General features: G+C 43.7%; 1 protein-coding gene across 2 annotated transcripts in view; it reads right to left on the bottom strand.

Annotated features, from left to right (window-relative positions):
* CLSTN2 (calsyntenin 2) overlaps window positions 1-26278 on the bottom strand; it is a 623447-nt gene that overhangs the window by 473074 nt on the left and 124095 nt on the right. Inside the window, exon 1 of one of the 2 annotated variants that reach the window (XM_035704913.2) lies at window positions 16507-16621. The exons of the other annotated variant lie outside the window; for it this stretch is intronic. Coding sequence (XP_035560806.2) covers window positions 16507-16606 — 100 coding nt within the window. The 5' untranslated portion in view covers window positions 16607-16621. Of the gene's footprint in view, window positions 1-16506; window positions 16622-26278 lie in introns of those variants that run through there. 2 annotated transcript variants of the gene reach the window in all.

Here is a 26278-nt window from a genome sequence, read left to right as displayed (position 1 = left end):
TCCTTGTACTGTGTAGTATACCAGACAACCCTCAAATATGGTCTCCTTGAACCTGTGAATTGGGTAAAATAACCATAAAACAGCAGCACATTCTATTGCAGTTATCTGTGGGCTTGCTTTCTGACAGATGTTGGCAGACTCTCAGCTACTATAGGAAATTAGGTTTTGTCAGACAGCTGGAATACATATGAATGCATATTTATCCATATATACCCCTATTCCTCACATTAGTGACAGCCCACAGATATTAAAGAACTTGCCAGAGCTCACACAGCTGGTTAAAGGCTTCACTGAACAGGAACCCCATCCTTCCACTCTCTATCCAGTACTCTAGCCACTTCCTTAAATGGTAGGAAAGGAGGCTGTTTATTTATTTAGTACGATCATATCCTCTTTCTTGGGCTCACATACATACCTCTCTGTCTTTTAGTCACCAGGACAGGAGAGCGATGCTGCAAGCATGCATTGGTGCCTCTCTCAGGAGGGCAGATATAAAATATACATGTACCCCACTTTGCCACAAAAAAGGCAAAGAGCATACCAGTTATGCTGACTCATTGAGATTTGACCTCCTATTCCTCTGGGGACATACACAGCATCATGAAAAGTCTACATCCCAGATCAAGAGGACCTATTACTTCTCTTTAGTAAGAGCCTTTTAAAGGCAATGAAGAATGTCTCCCACCAATTTCTGATTTATGTGTCACATCAAAAATATAAGTATCAAGGGTCCACCTTTGATACGTACTGAATGGAGGCAGAGGATCAAAGTTTACTACTTAAAATTTTTTTTAAAAGATAGAAGAGAGAAAAACTCGAAAAAGATTGCTGAGCTCAGGACACATGGATACCAATATTCTCATTCTCTTTATTCCCATGGCTGTGGGCTGCACAGGGACGCCTCTTAGGCAGGGAAGAGAAGACAGGATTACATTCCTGCATTACTCTCCTACCCTGGGGCACAAAACAGTGCTGAGTGAGCACCCACCTGCTGGGAGTCTGGAGCAGTACTTGGCCTCCACCTGCTGCTCCAGTTAGGTGTTTAGTCATTGCAACAATCCTAATAGGCTTGTGGTCTCGGAATAGACGGGGAGAAATACCCTACCCAGACACTAACTCCAGGCAGGTGGAGGGTGGTAAGCAATGGAGGGGGTTACAGGTAGTTAAATGAATCAAACAATTCATAGTTATATCTGCATTCCACATAAGAAATAACAGTAAATAAATAAGCTAATTCCAGAGGGATTTAGTAGCTTGCTGAAAGCCAAAAGCCAAACAGTGACAGAGCTTAATAATTTAACCATCAACTCTCTCTGATCTCGAGAGCAGAAAGATGGTTACATCTAGCAGATCAAAATGAACAAAACTCAACCCCCGCCCCTAACCAAAGTCTTATAGTCTTCCTTTCAAGGTAGTTGAGGAACCACACCTAAATTGTGGCCATTATCACACAGAGGAAACTCCTTTGCCATTCCTGCCATTGGCATGACATATTCAAATGGCCATAAGATAGTAAGTAAAATCTATTATGATATTCTTATAAAGAAAAGCCCACTTTTGAAGATTTCAGAAGTGCTTCTAAAGGAGGTAGCGCGGCATAATACTGGGGCACAGCAGGGAAGAAGGAAGGGAAGGCCATGAGTGGGGGAGGAGGCAGGGGAAGGGGTGAGGAATTTGCTGGTGTGACCTATCAGTGCCTGGGGCTGCAGGAACCTAGCAATTTCCTTTCCCGATTCCCCACTAAATAAAATAAATGCCTCTGCCTCATGTCACAGTTTGCATTTTCAATCTGATTCATGGGGAAAGCATTGGCAGGTAATCTTTATCCGTTTCAAGTGTTTAACTTTTCACGCAGAATACTAACGACAAACGAGCGGAAGGAGAAACATCAACCTTGGCATTAAGAACAGAATCGTTCCAAACAAAGAAACAAATGAAACTTTCCAAGGCTTTCAACACTTTTATATTTCCTATCTTTTCTTCATTGTTCATTTTTAGTAGTGTCTCGCCAGCCATGAGGGATATGCCCTAAGGGAGAAAACCCAAAACTGACAAATGCCACTTTAGTACAAAATGTCCCCCACTGGATGTCTCTTTTCTTGCAGAGAGCCATCACTTTCTCCAACATCTTCACCTTTTGTTCCATTCTGTCATCAACAGAAGCTTCTTCCTTGCTTTTGGAGGCCCATTTTCTATTAAGAAATTATGTGTTTGTGCCACCCTTAGATTACTGTGCTATGGAGCTGAGGATGTGGGAGGTCAGCCAGCCACCAGCCACTCCAGAGACTCACTTGTACACACAGAACTTCCAGCATTCTTACAGCGCCCGAATCAAAGTTGTGCTTTGTAAAATTACTACCTGATAGGCACCTTTGACCTTATTGCACAGATGAGGAAAAATAGGCTCAGAGAGTTAGATGTCCCACAGCTGAGAAGTGAAGTGACTGGAAATCTTCCCCACAGTCACATCACTGCACTTATCCTCTGGCACACTTGCACTCATCTTATTCTTGTGGCAGACCACAGGATGTCACCTAGCCTCTGTAGGAGAGCACAGATTTTAGGGTTTCTGGAGTGGTGGCTTCCTGGAGGCTTCATTGGTAGAGAATGAGCAGATACAGCCAAAACACTCAGGAAGCCTGTGAGCTTGTGGAAGCCTGTGAAGGAGGCAGCACCTTAGACAGTGGAAACATCCAGAAGAAAGCTGGGGTTAGGTCAGGGAAGCTGAGGATCCTAGTAGACCAAAGGAGTCATGGGCTGGAAGAACATTTGTCTTAATGAAGAAAGGAAGGGAAGGAAAGTGAGTTGGGATGAACATGAGACCAAGCAGGAAACTGCATAGATAAGTTGAGACCCACCATGGCTCAAAGAAAAGGGTTGAAGCTGGACACCTGGTTGCTGTCTTCCAACATTCACTCAATGTTGCCCAGGTACCCAATATGTGCCAGCTGCCCCAGGAAGGTCCTGCAGGTCCAGAGATGATGAGCACATAGTTTTTGCAATTGTGGAGTTCATTCTGGAGATAAGGACGAGTGAACAGACAAGCACAATACAGTGAGTTAAGTGGGATGAGGACAGAAGATACAACTGCTGTCAAAGCCTAAGGAAGGGCTCTCACTGGGCCTAGGAAGGGAAGAAATTTCAAGGAAGATTTCCGAGGTGCCAATATCCTCTCTTCCATAAGGCAGTAAGAAAGAAGACCAAGAGACTGGAATGTGAACCCCAGCCTCACTACAGTTCTGCAACTTGAGTCTACATTAAATATTTTGCTCTTAATATCCTCATCTGTAAGATGTGGAGAACATGCCTCATGTCGCTGAATTGTGAAAAGAACACATATAATCATGTCTGCCGCAGTAAGTATATGTTAATTCCTCCCTGCCAAATAATCAGGAATACTCAAACTTATATGCTCTGGGCCATTTAAGAAGCTAAACATGAAAACCCATATATTTTTCCTCAGATTTTTTACCAGCTTTTAAAAAAAATAACTATTCAAACTTAATTTTGTAAAGATCTATTACTATTTATTTTTTTAGAGAGGGGAGGAGAGTGAAAGAGTATGAGAGAGTGAGTGCAAGCGGAGGAAGGGGCAGAAAGAGAATCTCCAGCAGACTCCCTGCTGAGTGCGGACGATAACCCAATGCTGATTTCTGGACCCTGAAATCATGACCTGAGCCAAAATCAAGGGTCGGACACTGAACTGACTGAGCCACCCAGGTAGCCCTCAAACTTCATTTTTTAAAAAAACAATCTATATGTAAACTCTTATTTCTTCTTTCTATCCACCCTAATAATCTTTTCTATAATACCTATGTTATATCAACATTATACCTCCGCTTGAGTATTTCTAGGGCTTACTGTTAGGTTTTGAAGGGAATTTCTAGGCCTTTTAAAGGTTTGAGCTCATCCTTAAACTTTTGTGATTTTTTGTTAACCAACAGATTCAGAAAGTCACATATACCACACAAGTCTTTCTGTGCTTGTGGCCCAGAGGCCATTGAACTGGTGACTGCCATGAAGTATGAAATACCAGGATGGTGAAAGTGTTAGCAAACCATAGCCTTGGTTCGATGAGTAGCTACTGCCTAGTAGGTCCTGTGTTAGACACATTTACAAACATGCATGATGCTATTTCAGCCTTATAACTAGCTTGGCTAGGGAGATATACTTAACCTGTTATACAGATGAGAGAACTAGCCAATAGTTACACAGCTAGTAATAAGCAGAACCAGGATTGAAAAAAAAAAAAACAAAAAAACAGGTCTTCCTGACATTAAAGATCACACTCTATTCCCAGTATACCCTGACTTCCTCCATCTGCATATACATTCATATCTCAGTTCACCTGTTTAAAGGTTATGAAAGTAAGTCTTAATTGACTCAACATGGCTGCGGTGTCTAACAAAAAGTTGGAGTTTTTTCCCCCAAATTCCCATTTTCTCCAACCTATAAACTAAAAAGAATATCAAGTTCATAACCAGTTCATAAAAACCATCCCAGAAATAAATGATTGCATTTATTATCATGACTCTGCTAATGCTATTGATTTCCCCCCTACACACCATTTCCCTCTTCTTTGCTCTCTTTATAGACCACTAGCAGCAGGAAAGCTTGCCATTAACCCCACAGACAGCACTAATAGATCACTGTGCTGTCACTTGCCCTCTTTTGTGAGTGAGCATAATAATTCCAGGCTGTGGTGCAGCTTCTCACCTATCAGTCATCAAGGCCCCCTATCGAAGACAATATACTCATTACATGGAGCTCCTCAGATAGGCTGCTGTCAGCTTGCAATCCTGATTGAAAAGTCACCTTTAATTTTCTAGTGCTACCAGCAGTATATTGTATCACACTTTGGTTCTGTGTTAGCAAAACTATGGGTCAATCCTGCCCCAACCATCTCTCCTAAACCAGGAGACAAATACTGTGCTTTGGGGTAGTTCCAGATTCTAATCACCAATTCTTCAATCAACCAACCAGCAAAAACTAGTTCAGTGTATCTGTATTTACCTCCTTGTTAAGGAGATAAACCAAACACAGAGGCAAAGTTAAGAGTCAGAGTTCATTATTTGCTGCTGCAAGCCCCTCCTGATATTGATTTGCAGGAGGATGGGAGAGGGTGTTCTGTGAGTATGGAAGATGAGCTCAAGTGGACTAGAAGGAGTCCCCAAATGCCACTAGAGTACACGGTAATCCCTACTCTCCCCACTTCCATTGTCCCTCCTTCCTCTTCAGCCCTGTTACCCAAAATTGAAGTTCACAGTTGTTCCTTTGCAGAAGAATTTCTCCACCAAAACTTCTCAGGGTTGGTTCATTTCCCTCTAATTCCAACCACTTCCCCTGAGTTGGAGCTGCAAGCTTTAACAGCCACAATCAAATCTGGATGGATGCTAGGACAGTCCACCTGTAAATTATCAAACAGCTATGTCCCAGGAGAGGAGCAAGTCAGCCACTCCAAATGCTGGCAGCTACAGGTAGGCGGGCATTGGATATAGGATGAAAGGACACAAGAAAAAGGGCTTTGTGGCAGTGGATAGAAGAATCCTTCAGGGTTGAGTATTTTCAAACCATGAGGACTGAGTGGGTTTTTTCCCCGTCTCCTCTAATTGAAGGAGAGGCTGAGAAATCCCTCCCACTATAGCATGATGGTTTTTTACAGAAAAGCCTCACCAGCTATGCAGGACAAGCCCTTCTCCTGCTCTACCCATGGCTGTCTAAGAGAACTTCAGGTTCACTATCACCATGTGTAGTTGATTAGATCTTTTTTTTTTTTTTAAGTTTTGGTTCTTTTTTTTTTTTTAATTTTTATTTATTTATGATAGTCACACACACACACACAGAGAGAGAGAGAGAGAGAGAGAGAGGCAGAGCCACAGGGAGAGGGAGAAGCAGGCTCCATGCACCGGGAGCCCGACGTGGGATTCGATCCCGGGTCTCCAGGATCGTGCCCTGGGCCAAAGGCAGGCGCCAAACCGCTGCGCCACCCAGGGATCCCTTAAGTTTTGGTTCTAATAAGTTTTCTGTGCTTTCCTTTTCATTGAGGGAATTTGGCCTTTTCCACTCATCCTAGAGCTTGTTGTCATTGTGAGTTCAATGTGGAAAATGCAACTCAAGCATCAAATACTGGGGAGCCAGAGCAGAGAAGACAGGTAACAGGAGCTTCAAAGCAGAGTGCCTGGCTGAGCCTCGCTGGATGTGTGGAGCATCACACCAAAGTAAGCCAGCTTTGTGTAAGGCAGCATTTGGAGCTGTGAACCCACAGATGCAAAAACTGTGGTTTCCATTTTCATGGTGTTCTCACCCTTCAAGGTGTCCTCGGTCAAGCTGGGGAGGCCAGAGAGAGCTATAAAAATATAGAAAACAATTCACACTGCATAGGCTAAGTGCCAAATAAATCATGCAGGCGTTCACTGCCGTTGAGTTCGCAGGCAGCACACTGTGGCCCAGGGGGATCAGGGACATTTTCAGAGAGAATCTGGGACTTGAAGGGTAGAGAAGCCACCACTGGGGGGAGGGCAGTCACTGACCACACAAGCGCATTTCCATGCAAGCTCTGTGAGAGCGTGGATGCTCACGGAGGTACCCCTAGTGCCTAGAAGAGTCCCCAGCACATAGTTGGCCCTCAATAAATATTATATGAATGAACAATACAATTTTTACTGAGCTCCTACTAGGTACCAGGCATTGGAGTTATAAAGATAAATAAGAATTCTTCATCTCAAGTAGCTCCTAGTACAGCTGGAGAGACAGAAGAGTAAGCAAATGGGTTCAATTTAGAGTGTTAGGTGCTACGGTGAAGCTGTACTCTGGACATGCATAACCACCAGCCCTGAGAATATTCATCCTTTTGTCTGTTATGTCATATATTGGGAATAGAAAACATAGAGACCCTTCACATTCAGACTATGTGAGTGAGAGCATGACAAGTTCAGATCTAATAGCATGCTCTTAGGCCCTGCAGATCAAAAGCATTGAAAAGAAGGCCTACCATTTGACCCAACAATTATTTTAGAGATTTATCCTAAGGTTATAAAGAGTAAAGATGTGCATATCAAATGAGCTCTACGGTTACTGCAGCACTGTTTATAGCAGAAAGGAAAAAAAGAGAGAGAGAGGAAGCCCAACAATACAATATTGGCTAAATAAATTACGGTACATTCATACAATGCAGCTATTAACATACTACACCAGAATACGTACTAACAAAGAAATATGTCTCTACTACATAGTGACTTGAAAATGTAAGATTCAAAAGAAAATGTACATGGTAAGATCCATTTTGTAAAATGCATTTCTCCTTGGGAAAAGTCTAAAATAAAATGTACTTAAGAAGTTAAAGTAAGGGACACCTGGGTGGTTCAGCAGTTGAGCATCCGCCTTCAGCTCAGGGCGTGATCCCAGAGTCCTGGGATCAAGTCCCCCATCGGGCTCCCTGCACGGAGCCTGCTTCTCCCTCTGCCTGTGTCTCTGCCTCTCTCTGTGTCTCTCATGAATAAATAAAAACAATCTTTTTTTTTTTTTTAAAGTTAAAGTGATTATCTATAAATGCTGAAATTGTAGGAGGGTTATCCAGGATGAACATGCATTAATTTTGTATAAGAAAAACCTATTATTTTAATTTTTAAAAAATGGACAGTCTCTCCCACTTCATACATGCTCTGAGCAAACACCACAAACTAAACTGGCTGCCTAGCTTCCGTGAAATGAGTGAAGATTCCATGGCAATTGGGGCCGTCTCCCCTGGGGACAGCCCTACAGCTGGGATCACCCGTCCCAAGCCTGCCTCAGTCCTTGGCCAGCTGTAGATTTAGCAAATTCCACCAACTGACACCTGGCAAGTTAGATCCCTAACACTCAGAATCTCTGGACCATATCTTCTCCCCATTTCTCCTCTCACTACGTATCCTCTCACTACCTCAAGCTCAAATGACCTCATTATAAAACAGAAAGCTCTAGAAACTCTCAAGTTTATTTATTATTTATTGATGATCTCTGGAAAGGACATGTGCTGGAGCAAATTCTCTCTCCAGCTGACTTGAGTAATTTGACAGCAAAGAGATTACCTCCAAGCGGGCAGAGAAAAACATGCTGCGGGACAACACAATAATGAAAACCTGTGTGCCAAATCATGACCAGCGTCCTCATTTTTCTCCTTAATATTTGCTAAGGATGAACCACCCAGATGGGCTTGTTTTATGATGGGAATCATAAAGGGGCCGCTTACCGACAGGTCTGCCCGTCAAGTGGAGTATGGGAGGCTGGCGCTGACATCCATCGGCTGCTCAAATGACATGTCACTCACATCCACGGGCAGGCCCTTCCTTCAGGCTATTTTTGCATTTTTATAAGTCATTTTTGCCACTCTGACCGTAGGCCATTGCTCCTTGTGGTGGGTGGCTGAAATGAAGAAAGCTAGTGACCAGAGCCTGGGTTTGTTTTCAAAACTCACCCAGGAAGTCTGGAGAGGGCACTTTCATTCGTGAAAATGAGCACAAAGTAGGAAGTGAAGGTATGACTGCAGGGCAGCAAGCGCTGGGGCCACTGAGTGGTGATGATACGGGACCCCCCTCCCTCTGCTGACACCACAGCTCCCTTGTTCACATCCCTTGTGGCATGAAGAGGAGAAGATGGCAGAGCTGAGCTTTGGCACTGGGTTGGGCTGGGTCCACCCTTCCTCCCTCTACGCCCACAATTCCAGCACGCAAATTGTGTGACATTGGGCCAAGTCTTTAGTCTCAATTCCTTCATCTGTGAAATGGAGAAACAGACACAGCCTGAGTAGGGAGGGTGTGGGGAGCTGCGGTGATGAGGGGTCAGCTCCTGCTACAAGGTCAGGAGTGGTCAACAGGAGCCTATCTCTCCTTGACATCAGAGTATCAGGATTTATGGAGAAATCAATCACCAAAGGATAAACCACAGAAATCCCTCATGTGTGTGTAGAAGTTAAGATAACACACCTCTGAATAATCCATGAGTCAAAAAAGAAATAATACAAGCAGAAAATATTTTGAGTCAATGATAATAAAAAATATACAGATCGAAACATGCAGGATGCAGCTGAAACAGAATTTAGAGGAAAATGTAGAGCCTCGTGTGAAAAAAGAACGCAGATTAATGAGCTAAAATGTCCATCTCTCTAAACTGGAAAAAGAAAAGTAAAATAAATCCAAAGGGAGAAAAAAGGAATAAAGATCAAAGTAGCCATTAATGAAATAGTGAGCATAATTTAGGGAAGGTCAAGAAAGCCAATAGTAGGCTCTTTGAAAAGGCCAATAAACATGATAAGCTTAGGCAGCCCCGGTGGCCCAGCAGTTTAGCGCCACCTTCAGCCCAGGGCGTGATCCTGGAGACCCGGGATCGAGTCCCAAGTCGGGCTCCCTGCATGGAGCCTGCTTCTCCCTCTGCCTGTGTCTCTGTCTCTCTCTCTCTCTCTCTCTCTCTCTCTCTCTCAAGAATAAATAAATAAAATCTTAAAAAAAAAATGATAAGCTTCTCAGAGCACCTGGGTGGCTTAGTCGGTTAAGTGTCTAACTCTTGGTTTTAGCGCAGGGCCTGATCTCAGGGCCTTGAGATTGAGCTCTGCATCAGGCTCCACACTCAGCAGTGAGTTGGCTGGAGGTTCTCTCCCTCTCCCCTTCCCCTACTCATTCTCTTGCTCTCTAAAATAAATAAATACAATCTTTTTAAAAAATGATAAACCTCTTGCCTAGCATGGCACGATTGAAGTTCCCAGAGTTGAAGCCCTGGCCTCTGCTCCAGCAGGAAGAAAATGAGGGGAGAGACATATGTCCGTGAAAAGTAAAAGAGATTTGGGGCAAGTGAGCACTCCAGGCAGGAGGTACAGAGGAGAAATAGCCCCCGGGCTGAGGAAGCCAAGGAAGCCACTCTGGTGGGGTTAGATGTAAAACCTGCAGGCTCCCACCATGACAGCTTTTATTGTCCACAGGGACTCAGATGACCTGAGAAAAGACTGCATCTCATAGTGGCCACGAGTGCAGGGTAGCGAGTCAAATGGAAGTGAGCTTGCATTCCATCTCTGCACTAACTAATTTTGTGACTGTGCAAATTGCTTACCCCCTCCGTGCCTTTATTTCCTCATCCGTAAGATGGAAGTAGTAAGAGTACCCCCTTTACAAGGTTGTCATGTGCATTAGAAGAGATTGATACAAAGTGCATGCCCAGTTACCTTGAGTATTACTATGAATATTATTATTTTTACATTTCTACGAACACAGTTGAAGGAACCAATTTGCACAGGGAGACAGAACTGCATTTCTGCAGCAAGGCCCCCCCAAAATCAGAGATCCCTCACCCCTCCATACCCTCAGCAGTCATTTATGAAATACCTCCTATGTGCCAAGAACATGACCATTCCCACCCAGGCTGTCGAAGAGCTGCCCAGTAGGGACAGGCATCTTTGGTCCATACCCAGGCCAGTGTGTGCTCCAGACTGGGCCTTCTGTCTAATACCATCCTGGGCAAGGGGTAGGCAAGGTAAGAAAATACCTCTCAGATGCTCAGATACCGAAGAATCAAGACAAAAATGGGTAATAATAGCCCTGAGAAGAAGTGGCAATTTTTTTTTTTTAAATAAACATGTTACCTAAGGAAAATCAGAGGTCAAATGGCAGATGGAAGAAAACCAACAGTGAGATGTGGCTCTGACATCAGTATTCATGCCAAGAGCTTCGGGGCTGGTGTTTGCAGGGCCAGAAACGGAGGAGGCCAGCCTGAGTCACCAGCCGCCCCTGGTCAGCAGGGCCAGCATCTCCGCTTCCTCCAGCAAGGGCACATCCCCTATGCCTTGCTGAGTCTCCAGGGAGGGGGCCTGCTTCACACAGGGGTACAGCGGGAGTGGACTGAGTTCAGAGCTTTTCAGGCGAGTTCTCTCAGGCCCAAGCACCATAAATCACAGAAATGGAAAACAAGAGTGAGAAATAAAACCCCTGGCTTCCCTCGAACTGCCAGCCACTTTCTTTGGGCTGTAAATAACCAGTTAAACCAAGCACCCTTTGCACTTCTCGGCAGGGAAGTGCATGAAAACATCTGATGTAAGGATTTTAAATGCTTAAATGCTCTCTGCCAACATCTACTTAATGGCCCAGGGCTGCGTCATCCCAATCTTTGAGGAGAGCCCTGGTGCTCCTCTCCACCATCCTTCTACTGCCTCAGACCACTGCCCTAGGTGCCCCGGTGACATCGTGAATGGGGAGCAGGGGTCAATTAGCCCTGGCAGAAGGAAGTGAGTGGCACGGAGCTGAGGGCCTAACTGTCCACAGTGCCAGCCCTGGCACTCGCCATCCTGTAAGCTCCAGATCGCACAGCTGGTGAGTGGGTGGCGAAGGCCAGACCTGAACCCCTGTTGTCCTAGTTCCAAAGCTCAGGCACGTTGTCAACAGGCACACTACAAGGCTGCCCAGGAAACCCATCCTGTGACTGTGACTTTGGAGTCACAGCCCTCACCCTGCCTTCTCTCTTCCAAACTTCGCCATATTACAGAGCACCTGGTAGTCCACTCAGGCTTCATGAATTCTGTGTTTTCATTTTGATGATGATATCTCCTGAGTAAATGAGTAAAATTCATGTTTTGGATCGCCTGGAGAACTACCTTTTAGCAAGAACCACCCCAAGTTGCTGCACAGTTATTTGTGTTTGTCAGGAGAGCCACTGCAAGTGAAGATCCCACCACATCACAGTGGTCCATGGAAACAAAGATTTCAGGGTAATTTCAAAGAAGACAAGTTGAGGGGGGAAACTGAGTCCTCCAGGTAGAATGGGGCAAAAATAGAGCTGAAGCCATACCCTGCCCAGCAGTCTATTCCTGTGCCTGGACAGTGTGCCTCAACTCATTAGCAACAAGCACAGCAGTACATACCCCAGGATGAATGTTTCTGCCCTCAGTTCCAGTGATAATTAGATCAAATACTATTAACACACATCTCAATAAGCCTCGATGCTGACTATCTTTGAAGAAACTGGGTAGCTTCATGAGATTATCAATGACACCATTTGAAGGGTTTTATTAATCATGTATCTGAATACCCTGAACAAAGACACAAAAGCTTAAATGTATTAAGATAGTTTTAAAGCCTATTTATGTAAGCAGGATTAGGTGCTGAACTGAAAGTACAGATTTTACATATAAAATTGAAACCATGTCTATATAACCCCACTGTTAACATCCACAATTATTTTCAGCAGAATATACTGCACTTTTTTTTTAAAGATTTTATTTATTTATTCATGAGAGACACATACAGAGAGAGAGAGAGAGGCAGAGACACAGGCAGAGGGAGAAGCAGGCTCCATGCAGGGAGCCCGACTTGGGACTCGATCCCGGGTCTCCAGGATCACGCCCTGGGCCGAAGGCGGCGCTAAACCGCTGAGCCACCCGGGCTGCCCTACCGCACATCTTCTAAACTTAATATTATGAACCTTAATTGTATTAGTTTTGGGTTTTTTGTATGTACTTTATGCATTTGATTTTAATTTACAGAATTACAAAACTATATACCTATGAGGTTTGTACTTAGTTCAAATGTTCCACATTTTGGAGAAACATCATAATAAAAATAATTAAATTCAACAGAAAAGGTTTCTGAGAATTTCTTTTTCCCTTAACTGGAATCAATACATTACTCAGGCTTGAGAAACACTGACACAATAAAACCCTAATGATGGGTATTTAGATCATTTCTGGTTATTTTAAGAATATAATGTGCAATTAATCTCCTCTTCCAAATATTTTTGTGTGTTTGAGCATACCTGTAAAATAATCTAAGCATGGCAATGCCAGGTCAAAGTGTAGGTGCCTTTAGTGTTCATAAGTGCAGTCAAATTACCCTCTGACAAGACTGCAATTACTCTCTTCCAAACTATATATGCAAATGTCTGCTTCCACACACCCTTGACACTTTTCATCTTTTTGCCAATCTGCTAATCTGACAGGTACATTAAGATATATCAGAGTTAAAAAAAAAAAAAGATATATCAGAGTTGTTTTAATTTACACTTCTTTAATCAACAGAAGAATGAGTATTTTTCCATATGTTTATTTGCTATTTTTCATTTCTTTATTGTGTATGACTGAACTGCCTGTGGATGCTCTTTGCTGATATTCTATTAGATTGTTTTATTATTTTCTCATTGATTTGTTGGCTCTCTTTGCATTCAAGCTCTGTCTCCCAGGACAAGGTTACTTTGTCTTGTTTCTCATGTGCCTTTTGGCTTCACTATAGTAAATTTACTGAGTAGGCTTTTTAAAAAGTTTTTAAATAAAACACACAAACCGTCTTTCTTTTGTAGCTTTTGTTTCCTTACAGTTTTTTTTTAGGATTCCATTGATCATCATTTAATATTGTATTCATCTAGAATTTCCTTCATTTAAGGCATAAAGATAGAATTGAGATTTTTTTCCTTTTCCTAGATATCAACATTGATTATGGAATAGTCCATCTTTTCCTGCTGAATTGTCATCCTATCATATACTAGCTGTAAGTTACCCCAATATTTGGACTTATTTCTGCATCCTCTGCTGCACTGAATAATTTTTAATCTTATGCCAATACCAAACTAATTTAAATAGTATGTATTTATGAAACCTTTTGAAATTTGGTAAGGCTAGTCTGCCCATATCAATTTTTTCTTACGTTTTCATAGATATTTCCATGTGTTTAATTTTCTGGGCCAGAAGTCTGCAAACTTATTCTTAAAGAGACAGTAATTATTTTAGGCTTTTTGTGGGTAATAGTCTCTAATAACTACTCAGCTCTGCCTCTGTAGCTGGAAAGCAGCTACAGGTCATGTGTAAACAAATGAGTATGACTGTATTCCAACCAAACTTTTATTAAAAAAAAAAAAAACAGCAGTCGGCTGGATTTGGATGAGCCATAGTTTGCCAGCCTCTCTTCTGAATGAACCCTAGTATCATTTCTGAAAGTTCTCACACCTGAAATTCTTATCAGTTAGAATTGCTTGGAATTTAATGATTAATAGTGGGAGACTTTACATTTTTATTTATTCATTTTTTATTTTTTATTTTATTTTTTTTTAATTTTTATTTATTTATGATAGTCACACACAGAGAGAGAGAGAGAGGCAGAGACACAGGCAGAGGGAGAAGCAGGCTCCATGCAGGGAGCCCGACTTGGGACTCGATCCCGGGTCTCCAGGATCGCGCCCTGGGCTAAAGGCAGGCGCTAAACCGCTGCGCCACCCAGGGATCCCATTTATTCATTTTTTAGACTTACATTTTTAAATGTTGACTCTTACCATCCAAGAACATATTCATGGCTATTGTTGCTTCTTCATAAGATTCTGAAGTTTTCCTCAGAACTAGTGCATATTTCTTGTTTTATACAAGGTATTTTATCTATTTTTATGTTTATTTATTACTGCACATGAAACTGTTTCCATTTACTCCTGTTCAACCACCAATACAACCTACTAGATTAATGCAAAGCTTATAACCAAATATATAAGACTTCCCTGGGATTGATGGGTAAATCCCATGGGACCTAAGTACCCTCTGAAACTGCATGTAACATTTATGAGGAAGTATATTCTCATAGGAAGAGACCATAGCTTTCTGCAGACTCTCAAGATCACTAACCACTCACTCCCCTACCACTAATACGAGATCCCCTGACTTAAGGTGGGTGAAGGCCAGGTCTTTGGCATTGAAACAGAATCCAAATATAGGTAATTGCAGAGCCAGAGAGAGTAGGAGCCACTGACCTGACCTGGTTGCCTGAGAATAGGAGTGATACCCAGGTTTATGGAGCACCTTCCTGCTGTTATCCATGGGGGTGGTACCACTGAGAGCCCAAGCATCCTAGAAGGCCTGCGATCAAATTTGCCCTCATCTAGCTTTCCTAGACTTTCAGGCTGAGGTGTTCTCTTATCATGGGCTCTCTATACCATGCCCAATCTCACTTCCTTCCTATGGGGCCTTGATTTCCCTAATTGCTTACTGGTATCATGAACTGTCTGCTACCAATTTCTCTCTCATCCCCTGCCAGGACCCTCTCCTGGCCCTCTGATGGTCCTATAGTCCTATCATCATGGACAAAGGCAGTATGGGTGCACGAAGAATACAGGCAAAAGGGTTCAACAAACACAAATCTTGTCTTTGCCAACATGCTATAAGGCAAGATGTGAACTTCTCTGACCTTAGCTTTCTTATGATAAATTTTTTATACCTCCCTAGCATGGCTAAAGGGATCAAAAGAGATAATGCATAAGAGCTGAGAGTCACTCTTATGGCAAAGAGCTTACTATTTAGCAATGGTCAATTATAACCCACTTCTCATACAGCCAACTGGCATCAGTCAAGCCCATGAAACCTATGGAGACTAAAATTCTACCCTTTCCTACTAGTGAGTCTGCTTTCTGTTGGGGTCTTACCAGTTTATACTTAGCAGAGATCTACTGTGGCCCTGCCATTAGCCTGATCTCAGTGTCATGCTGTACTCAGGATGGCCCCGTGGGCATTACTCCCATTGAGTGGGAGGCTTATGTTCTCACATTGCAAAGAGCTGGCTTGAACTGAAAACGAATATAGGACAATTCTGAGATCCAGAACTGGATCTCAGGCAAGATTTAAATTTGAGTTTTCCTCTTGAAAGAGAAAGACTGCCTCACTGTCACTTCCCAAGCCTTGGTTTCTCTGTCTACAAGATATGGATAAAAATAAGGGCAGCTAAATGTTATTGGACTATGTGGCAGGAGACCATTCTTCCCCTAAACCCTATGATAGAGATTCTATTACCATCACAGAAACATATAGTGGTTAAGTCACATCCTGAAGTGGCAACAGTGAAATTTGAACCAGGTAATATGGCATTAGAAGCCAGGCTGTTAGCTGCTGCCAGTTATGTGCTGGTTTCATGGAAGGCTTTAAATCCCATATAATTCATACATTCCCTTTACCAGCTCAGGTCCACAACAGAGGTTTAATAAATGATAGCTGCCCTTTCTTGAAGCAGAAATTAGCCCTCCCACCAGGAAATGACCTCCTACCAACTAGGCATCACTTTAAGAATTGGCCAGAAAGGGAGATAGAACATGAAGACTCCTAACTCTGGGAAACGAACTAGGGGTGGTGGAAGGGGAGGAGGGCGGGGGGTGGGGGTGAATAGGTGACGGGCACTGAGGGGGGCACTTGACGGGATGAGCACTGGGTGTTATTCTGTATGTGGTAAATTGAACACCAATAAAAAATAAATTTATTAAAAAAATAAAAAAAAATAATTGGCCATACCAGGACACCTGGGTGGCTCAGCAGTTGAGCATCTGCCTTCAGCTCAGGGCATGATCCTGGGTCTAGGGATTGAGTCCTGCATTGGGGTCCCTGTGAGGAGCCTGCTTCTCCCTCTGCCTGTCTCTGCCTCTCTGTGTGTGTCTCTCATGAATGAATGAATGAATGAATGAATGAATGAATGTTTTTAAAATTTAAAAATAATTTAAAAATAAAATTAAATTTTAAAAAAGAATTGGCCATACCTTCAGACACTGGCCATTCCATCAGGAACCAGATATCCCAGTAGAAATTGGTCATCCAACAGAAATTAGTCATCCCATCAGGATGATTCATAAAGGTCATGCCCCAGCTAATGCTTCTCAGGAAGCAAACTGTCACAAGGTAGAGTTCTATTAAAAAAAAATACTGTATAGTTCTTCAGTGAAAAGAGAAACAATGCATGTTACTATTAAATGCACATAAAATCCAAGTACTCAGGGAAACTTCAAGTCTATCTGGAAGGGAAGAAGGAGATAAGGGCATAAATTAGAGGTAAGCTGTCCATATAGAGCCTCAGGGTACTCTATTATGTGCCAGGCAATGTGCTATAAGCCTCCAGGTGTCAGTTTATCTGAGCCCTTACTCTTGAAAGGGTTCCTTGAGCCTATTTATAGATAAGGATTCTGAGGCCAAGAGAAGTTAAGTGAATTGTCCAGATTATGGGAGTTTATTTTATTTTATTTTTTTATTTATTTATGATAGTCACACACACACACAGAGAGAGAGAGAGAGAGAGAGAGAGAGAAAGAAAGAGAGAGAGGCAGAGACCTAGGCAGAGGGAGAAGCAGGCTCCATGCACCGGGAGCCCGACGTGGGATTCGATCCCTGGTCTCCAGGATCGCGCCCTGGGCCAAAGGCAGGCGCTAAACCACTGCGCCACCCAGGGATCCCCAGATTATGGGAGTTTATAAGAGGTAGGGATGGTATTCAAAAGCAGGTGGCCCCAGGCCCTTTCCATCAAGCTTCAATGGGTACAATGGATACCCACAGAAACATATGACCAGAACAAACCTTGCCTCCTGCATAACTGCAATAAGGCTGGCCCTCTGGACCAGAGCCTTTGCCTCTCTTGAGGCCATCTCCTGAGGAGTATCTGAATATGTGTCTACCACTGCCACAGGCATGGGAGTCTGAGCCTGGAATAGAACCAAACAAGTCTCATACAAATAGGGTCAAGACTGTACAGATATCACCTCCGCCAAAAGGGAAGAGCCTTCACATCAACAGGAAAGAGGTATCCAAATGCATGTCACTATTTTATATTGTTTTTAGGAAGGCAGCAGGATGAAGCGAAGAGATTGGTTATTTCAAGTATTTAAGGATTTCAATTACCTGAACCCAGTGAGGCACACATACCAACAACAGAAGCAGCCCCATTTCTTCCAAAAAAGTGCCCTTCCTCAAATGGCCACTAACAGGGAAGCCCTTGGGATTGGAGGGAGCAATGTAATCCAGGCATCTAATTGTCAGACACACTGCAATTTACAATCAAATTTACATCACTCTTAACTATGTGTCATCACCGGGAAATCATTTAGTCTTTATAAGACTCCATCCTTTCCTTCCAAAATGGGCACAATACCTACTTTCCTGGACTACTTGGAGGTTTGCATAAGATCAATTATGTAACACTTGGTGCAAAGTAGGTTCTCGGTATGGTGGTTCCCTCTTAAGACTGAAGCAGCAGTGTTGACATAAGACTGCAGAGACCAACTGGAAGTTATTTGTCCAGAATTGGGGAGTGGATGAAGGCTGTGCCCAACCACTACCACCACCACCACCCCGCCCCCCACCAATAGAGCAGGGATAGCTGGACAAGAATGCGATGGCTATAAAGAAAAACAGCACTAAGTGCTCTAAAAACAAGAACCGAAAGAGGTGAAGAACCCAAAACTGTCCTGCCCCAACCATGTGCCAGTGCATGGATGGCCCTCCAAGGAGGCACAGTTTCCCCGGTGTAGAGAGGAGGAGGCCCAGTGAGCCTACGTAATGTTACCACACCCCTCTGTGATCTGGTGAGACGCCTTCCCATTACCCTACATTACGTTGCATAATCCATCTTGGAGTCACACTGACTGGGGGGTGCAGGAAGCACTGGGGGTTAAACCTCTCCTCCCTCAAGATTGATGAAATGCACTCCAGGCATCTCTTGCTCTGATTAAAATACACGGATGATAAATTACCAAACTCCTTGCCGTGGAAATGTGAGTGATAGGAGGGTTGCTGACAACTGGTCCAGGGCGATCAGCACAGAAGGAGAAAGAACAGCGATGCACAGCCTACCTCCTCTCCATCATTTTCTGACTGCTGAGCATCTGCGAGTGTCTGTGGGTGAAGGGCAATGAAGGTAGCACAGGAGAAGGTGATCTGGAGGTCAGTGATCACAGATGAATGGAAGCTGACAACATATTGTACCTTTGGCTTAACTAAATACCAGGAGCCTAAGAAAAGTAAAGAAGTATTTCTTCTTCCAAGGTGACAGTTGTAAAATGGGAAGAGTCTGCCTTGACAATCACCGGCCACTCCTGTTTGCCCCTATTCCCTTCTGATAGAAACATTCCTATATAAGAGGTTTGTGCCTTCAGCCTGAATCACCTTCCTGTCTAGAATTTCTTCCAGGAAAGCATCTCCTAGAAACCAGTCCCACTCTACGTTAACATGCAGCCATTTGTCTTCTTTCACAGGGCCATTTCCTCCCTTGGCCTTTTCTCTCATTATGGAACAAGTTTGATGCCCATAAACAGAATTTCAGGCATCAGAGAAAGATTGGAGAGAGTGTCTTGGAAAAACACCAGGAGAAGGGCTGTGTAGCCTGCCGATAGAAGTAGAAAGTGAGAGACTGCTTCTCCAGCTCACATCTGTTCCCAAAAACAGACAGGCTGCTTCTGGGCTCCCAGACGGGTGCCACAGAGGACAGGATGGAACATTTCAGAAAATCTTCTTTCTGGGCTTGTGCCTACCTGGAAAATTCCAGGACGGTGGAGTAGAAAAACCAAGGACCTTAGACCCAAGGTATAAATCACATCCCTGCCACTTTCTAGCTGAGAGACATTATAAGTTCTTTAATTTCTTCAATTACCTATTCTGTTCAATGGGCATAATAATGACTCCGATCAGTTGGTGATGGTGAGCATGATAGGGGATAGTGAAGGTAAAATGGATGGTAAATCATGAGAACTTGGTAACTCTTCGCTCTCTTCTCTACACCATAGCTAAAGAGAGCATAGATTAATGCTGCCACAGGATAGTAAAAATAGCCATCAAGATCAAATATTCCCACGCAGCCTTCTATCGCTCAGTGAGTCTGGTGCCCCTTACCCTCAAGGCCACATTTGCCAACAGCATTATTTAGATGAATGGTGGTACATTTATTGATCCTGGGGAACTGGGCCTTTAAAGTCCTAATGTCTTTTGTCTCCTGGTTCCAGAGAGAGTCTATGGAGAGTCTGAGAGGCCAGTGAAGGCTAGATGATGACCCAGAAAGAAAGACAAATTTGCATCTCACTCTGCCCCAGCCCTTGTGACATTCACTCTCCCATATGCTTCCCATATGCTTGAAGAACATATCCCATATTCAAGCATATGGGAAGCACCTGAAATCTTGAAGTTATGAACACCATGGCTTTGTAGGAACCAATTTCTTCACCATAACCAGGGTAGTCTTTTCCCATAAATTACTGTTAAAATTGCATTTGTCCAAGTGCTCCAGATTTCCAAACCCTTTCCCATTGACATACATGAAACTCAGGGGTGAGTAGGTAGTAAGGGGCTATCTCCCTGGATGACCATGAAGTATAAAGAAAGACAGGACTCAGATGGCCAAACATGAGTCTCAAAAGTACACTGGGGATTGATCTCTAGGTACAATCTGTCCCAAGCCCCATTTACCTGACCTCACCTCCCATACATCTGCCCTCCACCCTGGGCCACCTGCTTTCATTCCCATCCCAGCCCCGCCTTCCCTGTGCCTTCCACACTGATCACTGTCTTGCCTCATCCTCTCAGCTGTTCCAGTTAAACCCTGCCTAGGTCTGTTTGGAGCCTTCTGAAATTTCATATATATTGTTTTTCATTAACATTAAATATTATTCATTAAACATCATTTTAAATTGCTCCCATGGCTGTTAGCCAATTTAACTTTTTCAGTCAAATCCAATATACCTTATCTCTGAATGTAGTACATCTCAGAGACTTTCTAATAGTCTAGTTTAGAGAGCTTTGTTTAGAGCTGTATTATTCTCTTGTAATTTAATTTAATCTATTCCATATCTGTGGTGATATTCCCTTTCTCATCTTTAATCTTGTGTATTTGTGCTTTCTCTCTTATTTTCATGATATCTAAGAAGAGCACATCCATTTTATTGGTTTCTTCAAAGAATCAGCTTTTAGATTCACTTATAAATTCTAATGTTTTTCTATTTTCTCATACATTAATTTCTATCATATTTATGGTTTATTGCTTCCTAATTTCCTCATATTTCTCTTTTTTTAACTTCTTGTGTTGAACGTTTTGTTGATTTTCATTCTTTCTCATTGATCATGAAGCATTTAAGGCTATGGATTTGCTTCTAAGTACAGCTTTGGTCACATTCCATAAGTTTTGGTGTATAGTGTTGTTCTATTAATAGCTTGTAATTGTGGTTTTGATTTTCATTTGTACCCAAAAGCCATTTAGGAAAGCTTCATTTCTTCTTTCCATGTGATTAGGTTTTATTTTGCTGTGATTTTCATTGTAAGTGCTACAACATGAGTCTCCATAGGCAGGGAAGACATTCCTACTCCATTTTTCAGAGAGGAAGAACCTGAGGCATGGCAAAGTTAAGCAACCAGCCTAAAGTTTCAGAGATTTTTACCAATGAAATCAGAAAAGGAAAAATGAGCTTCAAAATCTCTTGTGTAAGTTGATACCCCACCCAGCCACCAAAGTTGACCAAAATGGAATGCTCAACTGTCCGTGACCTTTTCTGGTGCTAGGGAGTGAAGTGAAGGGTTTCGACAGGTAGGGGCAAGGCCTACGACAAAGCATACAGGTCTCCCACCAAGTCATGCTGAGAGGGCACCCACCAGAGCGCTAGCGCTCTTCTCCTTGCTCATGCTCCTTCCTTGCAAAGGGTGTAAAGTGGCAAAAGATGGTTAGTGCTCCATCTTACAGATTAGGTCCAGAGCAGCAGGAGAAAAGGGCCTGGAGGATCTTTGTAACACAAGCTGTCCAGGTGGAAGAGTAGCACCCCGAGGTCACAGCTAGATTATCCAGATGGGGCCAGTGTCCATAACACTTCAGAGGTACTACTCCATAACTGTATTGTTTAATCCTATGAAGTAATTATCAGCCACCTTCACAGATAAAGAGACCCAGGCTCAGAGAGATTAAGGAACTCACTTCAGGTCAGGATTGATATAGCTGGATAGTACCTCCTACAAAAGAGTGACAAGATATTGCAGAAGGACTTGGTGATGATTTAAAATGCCTATTTCAGAGAAGACTTCTGGAGGAACTTTTAAAGATGGACCTGTAGAGTCCTGCCAGGGTTCTGGGACTCTTGATCTTGGGGTTGTGAGTTCAAGCTCCATGTTGGATGTAGAGATTACTTAAATATAAAATTTTTACATGACTTGTTCCCAACACTCTTTTCCTAAGATGAGAAGTGCTTTACCCAGACCTGGGGACTAAAGCGCATATGAAAATTTTAGGGTGTTTGCCCAGAACATGGCAGGTGCTCAATACGTATGGAGTTGGGAAAGCTCCTTTGCCCCTTTCTCCCTTTAGTTTGTGACTCAGGCTGAAGGATGGTGGCCTACTTCTTGCAGAGTCAGACATAGTAAAGTGCCAGAGCAGGAGAAGCCTATCTAGTCCAAGGGTTCACTACTGGAATTCATGGATAGAATGCAGGGGGTACCTAAAATTTGGATAGGAAACACTTGTATCTTTATCCTCACTAATCACTCACAGCAATTTAGAATTTCCTTCATTATGCATGTAGGCAACAGACCACGGTAAGCTGTGGACCTAGGACCTGCGACTGTGACTAATTGAAATCACAGGTGTTTGGCACATCGCAGTTATCACAGACATCTCAAAGTATCAATTATATGCACCACTCTTTCAGAATTTATATGTGTCACTACTTCTACCTACATCTAGATTTTGTCACTTAATATATTAATAAGTGTATGTGCTCCGATATATATAAATATTTTGATAACTATTTTAATATAATTAGTTTCCTTATAGTCTAATATATTTTATTTTACTGATTAAAGAAACATTATTCTGAGAAGGGCTTCAAATGCTTCACCAGACTTCTACAGAGGACCCATGGTACAAAACCAAGTTGAAGAACCAAGGGTCAGGGATAAAGAAATATGCCCAGAGAGGAGAAGTGATCCCCACAAGACCACACAGAAGAGTCAGGACCAGAACCTAAATCTTCCAACCCTACAAGCCTGTGATGATCTTACAGACAGTGGGGGACATGAGGATGCAGGTAGTGAGCACACAGCTCAGTTATATGCCACAGATCAGACTTGTGACAGCTCTGGGAACAGGGGTGTGGTTCAGCCAGGGGGGTGAAAGGGGCAAGGGAAATGGAAAGCCAGACTGCACTGTTTGCAGCCCTGCCTGCTGAGCCAGGGAGGCCTTCTGAGCAGCAATTACAAATATTTATTATTTGTTTTCCTGAAGTCTGCTCACATGGAACCAAGTAATAGATTAAATGATCTTTCAGTGGCCACATGAGAGGGTAGTGGGGCTTGATTTGTCTGGATAGTTAAAACCCACAGCATGTGCCTGTGTTCTCTATAATTGTATTTGAGTAGTTTAGGGGGATAATATAGTCCCTCAATATAATATCTCACAAGGGTTCATGCTTGCCAATAGGAACAGAAGCTTTCAGTTAGTCCTTTTCCCTGCTACCTGAGACTTAATTAGATGAATAACTTGGAAAAAGAGACAGGGTGCTTCTTAGAGGAGGATATTCTCTTGTTTAGGGAAGACTGACATCATTGCACCTAGCATTTTGCAAACTGGGTGCCTGGGACTCCAGGCATCCACCCACCATTCTCCTGGCCTTCCCTGAATGCTCATTTCATTCACGGTAAGCCCTTGCTTGGAATTTTTTTTCTATATTTCTTCACCACCACCACCACTATTTAATAACGACAACGACTATAATAATAATTGGGTAGCAATTCCTATAGCTTGGGGTCTTCCAGCAGGCAGGAACTCTCAGTCTATAAGGAAGGCTGTTACATCAACAACGATTTTAAATACTGTGTGATCAATGTTAGGAGAGGTGAGCACTGGCTTCTGGGGCACTTTGCCAAGTCTTGAAGAAATGTATAAGCAAAAGGAGTTCTAGGCTGAGAGAGCAGCACATACAAAGGTACTGTGGCAAGAAACTGCATGGCCCATTCAGGCCTCAGCAAGACTTGCTATCTCCCCGGTGCAGAGCGCAACTGTGTTCTTGTCCTACTACGGTGTAACAGTATGGATGGGTTTTCTTGGAGAGGCAGATTTTCTTATGGTCTTATAAGGCTGGAAGATGTTCTGACAGAAAAGTAAAGAGAGTATTCTTGGAAGGGGTTCCAGCCCAGGAGAGTGGTGTAGGGGTCGTTGACCTCCAGCTCTAGGAGAACACCTGCTCCAGACCTGGAGAGAAGCTGGGCTGGTGGTAGAAGTGTAAGCCAGGTTCCTTTGCATGATCCATAACCGTGGAACCCTCAGAGCAATCTGGAGATCCTCCACCTAGAAAGTTAGGAACACCAGATAGAGGGTGGACAAATTGAATCTTTGCAAAGTGGGGCTCTTCAACTGAGACTTTCTTCCCTTTCAAGTCATTGTAGAGCATGGTGGCTGAATGGATTTATGGACCCGTGTTAGCAACTGACTACTGCTTCAGATAAAGGAAACTGTCCATTCACATGCATTTATCTGCCTGCCTTTAATGCCTCACCATTGAAGATTTATCTACCACATTGGCTGCAAGACAAAATCTGATCCAGGAAAGCTCACTTCTAGAAAATGATCATTACTATTTCCATGTGAACCAAGAAGGCTAGTCTTTGAGAACCACAGGGATATTTCACTTCTCGGTCCCCATGCTGAGTAAGGGGTACCTCCTCCTGTTCTCTGCTCGGGGCTTCCCTCTTCCTCCTGTGTCCAGTCACTGCCTGCCTACTTCTCTGCCTCGCTCTCTGAGCCAGAAATTTACTGAGAGCAGGGATCATGGTCCATTCTTTTCCAGGTACCTCTGGCTTGGTGCAGACCTGGCCCTAAGAGATACTCAGAAAATGTCAAATGGCACCCTCATGCAACTCAAATCCAGAGCTCAGTACTTTTGTCTTGGAAGCTCAAATTTTTTCCTGTGTTGCTCAGCACTGGTTCACACCAGGTACCCAGCTCAGCCACAGGCTTTTTTACTCCGAATCCCACATAGGGAAGCTGCCTGGGCATGCACCCAGCCACCAGTAGGCTTGCTCAAGCAGCCAGACATGCAGCATCACCACCAGGCTAGGTATCCATTAGGCCCTATGACATCAGTCACCCCATCTGGCCCTGCCATTGCAAGGCTCAGGCGGCTCAGCCAGCCAGGAAGGGGCAGAGCTGGAATCCCATGAGGCCCAGGGATTCCCACAGATCCAGAAAAGCTGAAGAGCCGCCCTTGCCTTTGCAGGGCACATTCATTCATAAGAAGACACTGGGGACCATACTGAGGCAGCTCCTTGTCAATTCTGTAAGTTGGCAGTGGGGTAGCCTTGGTAATAATACTGGTCCTCCCCTAAGCCCTATTCCACCATCCTTGCACACCCACCCCCAGTGATGTCACACTTGATTTCACGCTGAGTTTACTCTCCTGTATGTGGAGGACTAGCCTTTCTTACCATCACATTATCCCCTTGGGGCCAGGCACAATAGGACATAATAATGCAACAGTAAATGGTAACAACCCTTCATTGACCTCTTTCTTTATGCCCAGATTCTTGCTGAGCTATTTGTAAACATGCTATCTAATTCTCCTGACAGCCCATGAAGAGGCCCCACCATACTCATCTTACAGATGAGGAAACTGAGACTCAGAGATTTAGCAGTTCATCAAAGACCACGGAGCTGGTCAGTGACACAGCTAGGCTTTGATGTCGGCTCCTCCTGAAAGCTGTCTTAGATGATGTTCTTCTTAGCCTTATTATCAAGCAAAACAACTCTTCTTATGGGAGTTCTGTATAAGTTACTACGAGTCCCTAAGTTTTGCTTAAAATGCTATCTTTGGACATGCTGCTTTCTTATTAAACTGCTTCCACGGGAGATCACAGATCGAGGACCCATGGAAGCAGCATGGGAAGGGGAAGACACAGGCCCACCTCAGCTACTTCTAAGCATGTATCATAAGCAGGTCAATTTCCTTACTGTCTGGACCTCAGTTCCTCACCTGGAAATGAGATGATCATATCCGTCCTGCCATGTCAGAGGAGGCCAGACACGATGGTGAGGGCATAAAGACACATAGGCCTGAGGAGGCAGCCTGGACGGGGCCTTGTGGTCCCCCGATACCTCCATGGGTCCCCAAGTAATACTTACTGGTCTCTTGCTCATGATGAGCACACTTAGCTCCACCAAGAGCATGCCTGTGTCCCAGGTCCCCGCCACACCATGCCTCGTCTTCCAACTCAGCAGTGAACACACACTTAGGGAGCCCCTGTTGTATTCTAAGTACACTCCCAGCCCTGGGGAGCTGACAGTGCACACAGCACCACAGCCCTGCCCTCATGGAGCTGCCAGCCTTCTGGAAATAAGACCTGACACTCCTCGGGCACTCATCATGGGCTATCCCAGGTACTTGAAACTTTGCTCACTTGCTCCTCCTTGGAAAAACTCTGAGAGAGGAGTTGGTATTACAGCCAAGGAAACCGAGGCACCGGAGCGCTATGGAAGTTACCCAGGAGGCAGTGCAGCTGGGTTTGAGCTAGCCAACTGGTGCT

This window comes from Canis lupus, chromosome 23 (assembly GCF_003254725.2).
Source record: "Canis lupus dingo isolate Sandy chromosome 23, ASM325472v2, whole genome shotgun sequence".
Taxonomy (NCBI): Eukaryota; Metazoa; Chordata; class Mammalia; order Carnivora; family Canidae; genus Canis; species Canis lupus.
This window is presented reverse-complemented; position numbering and strand designations above follow the sequence as displayed.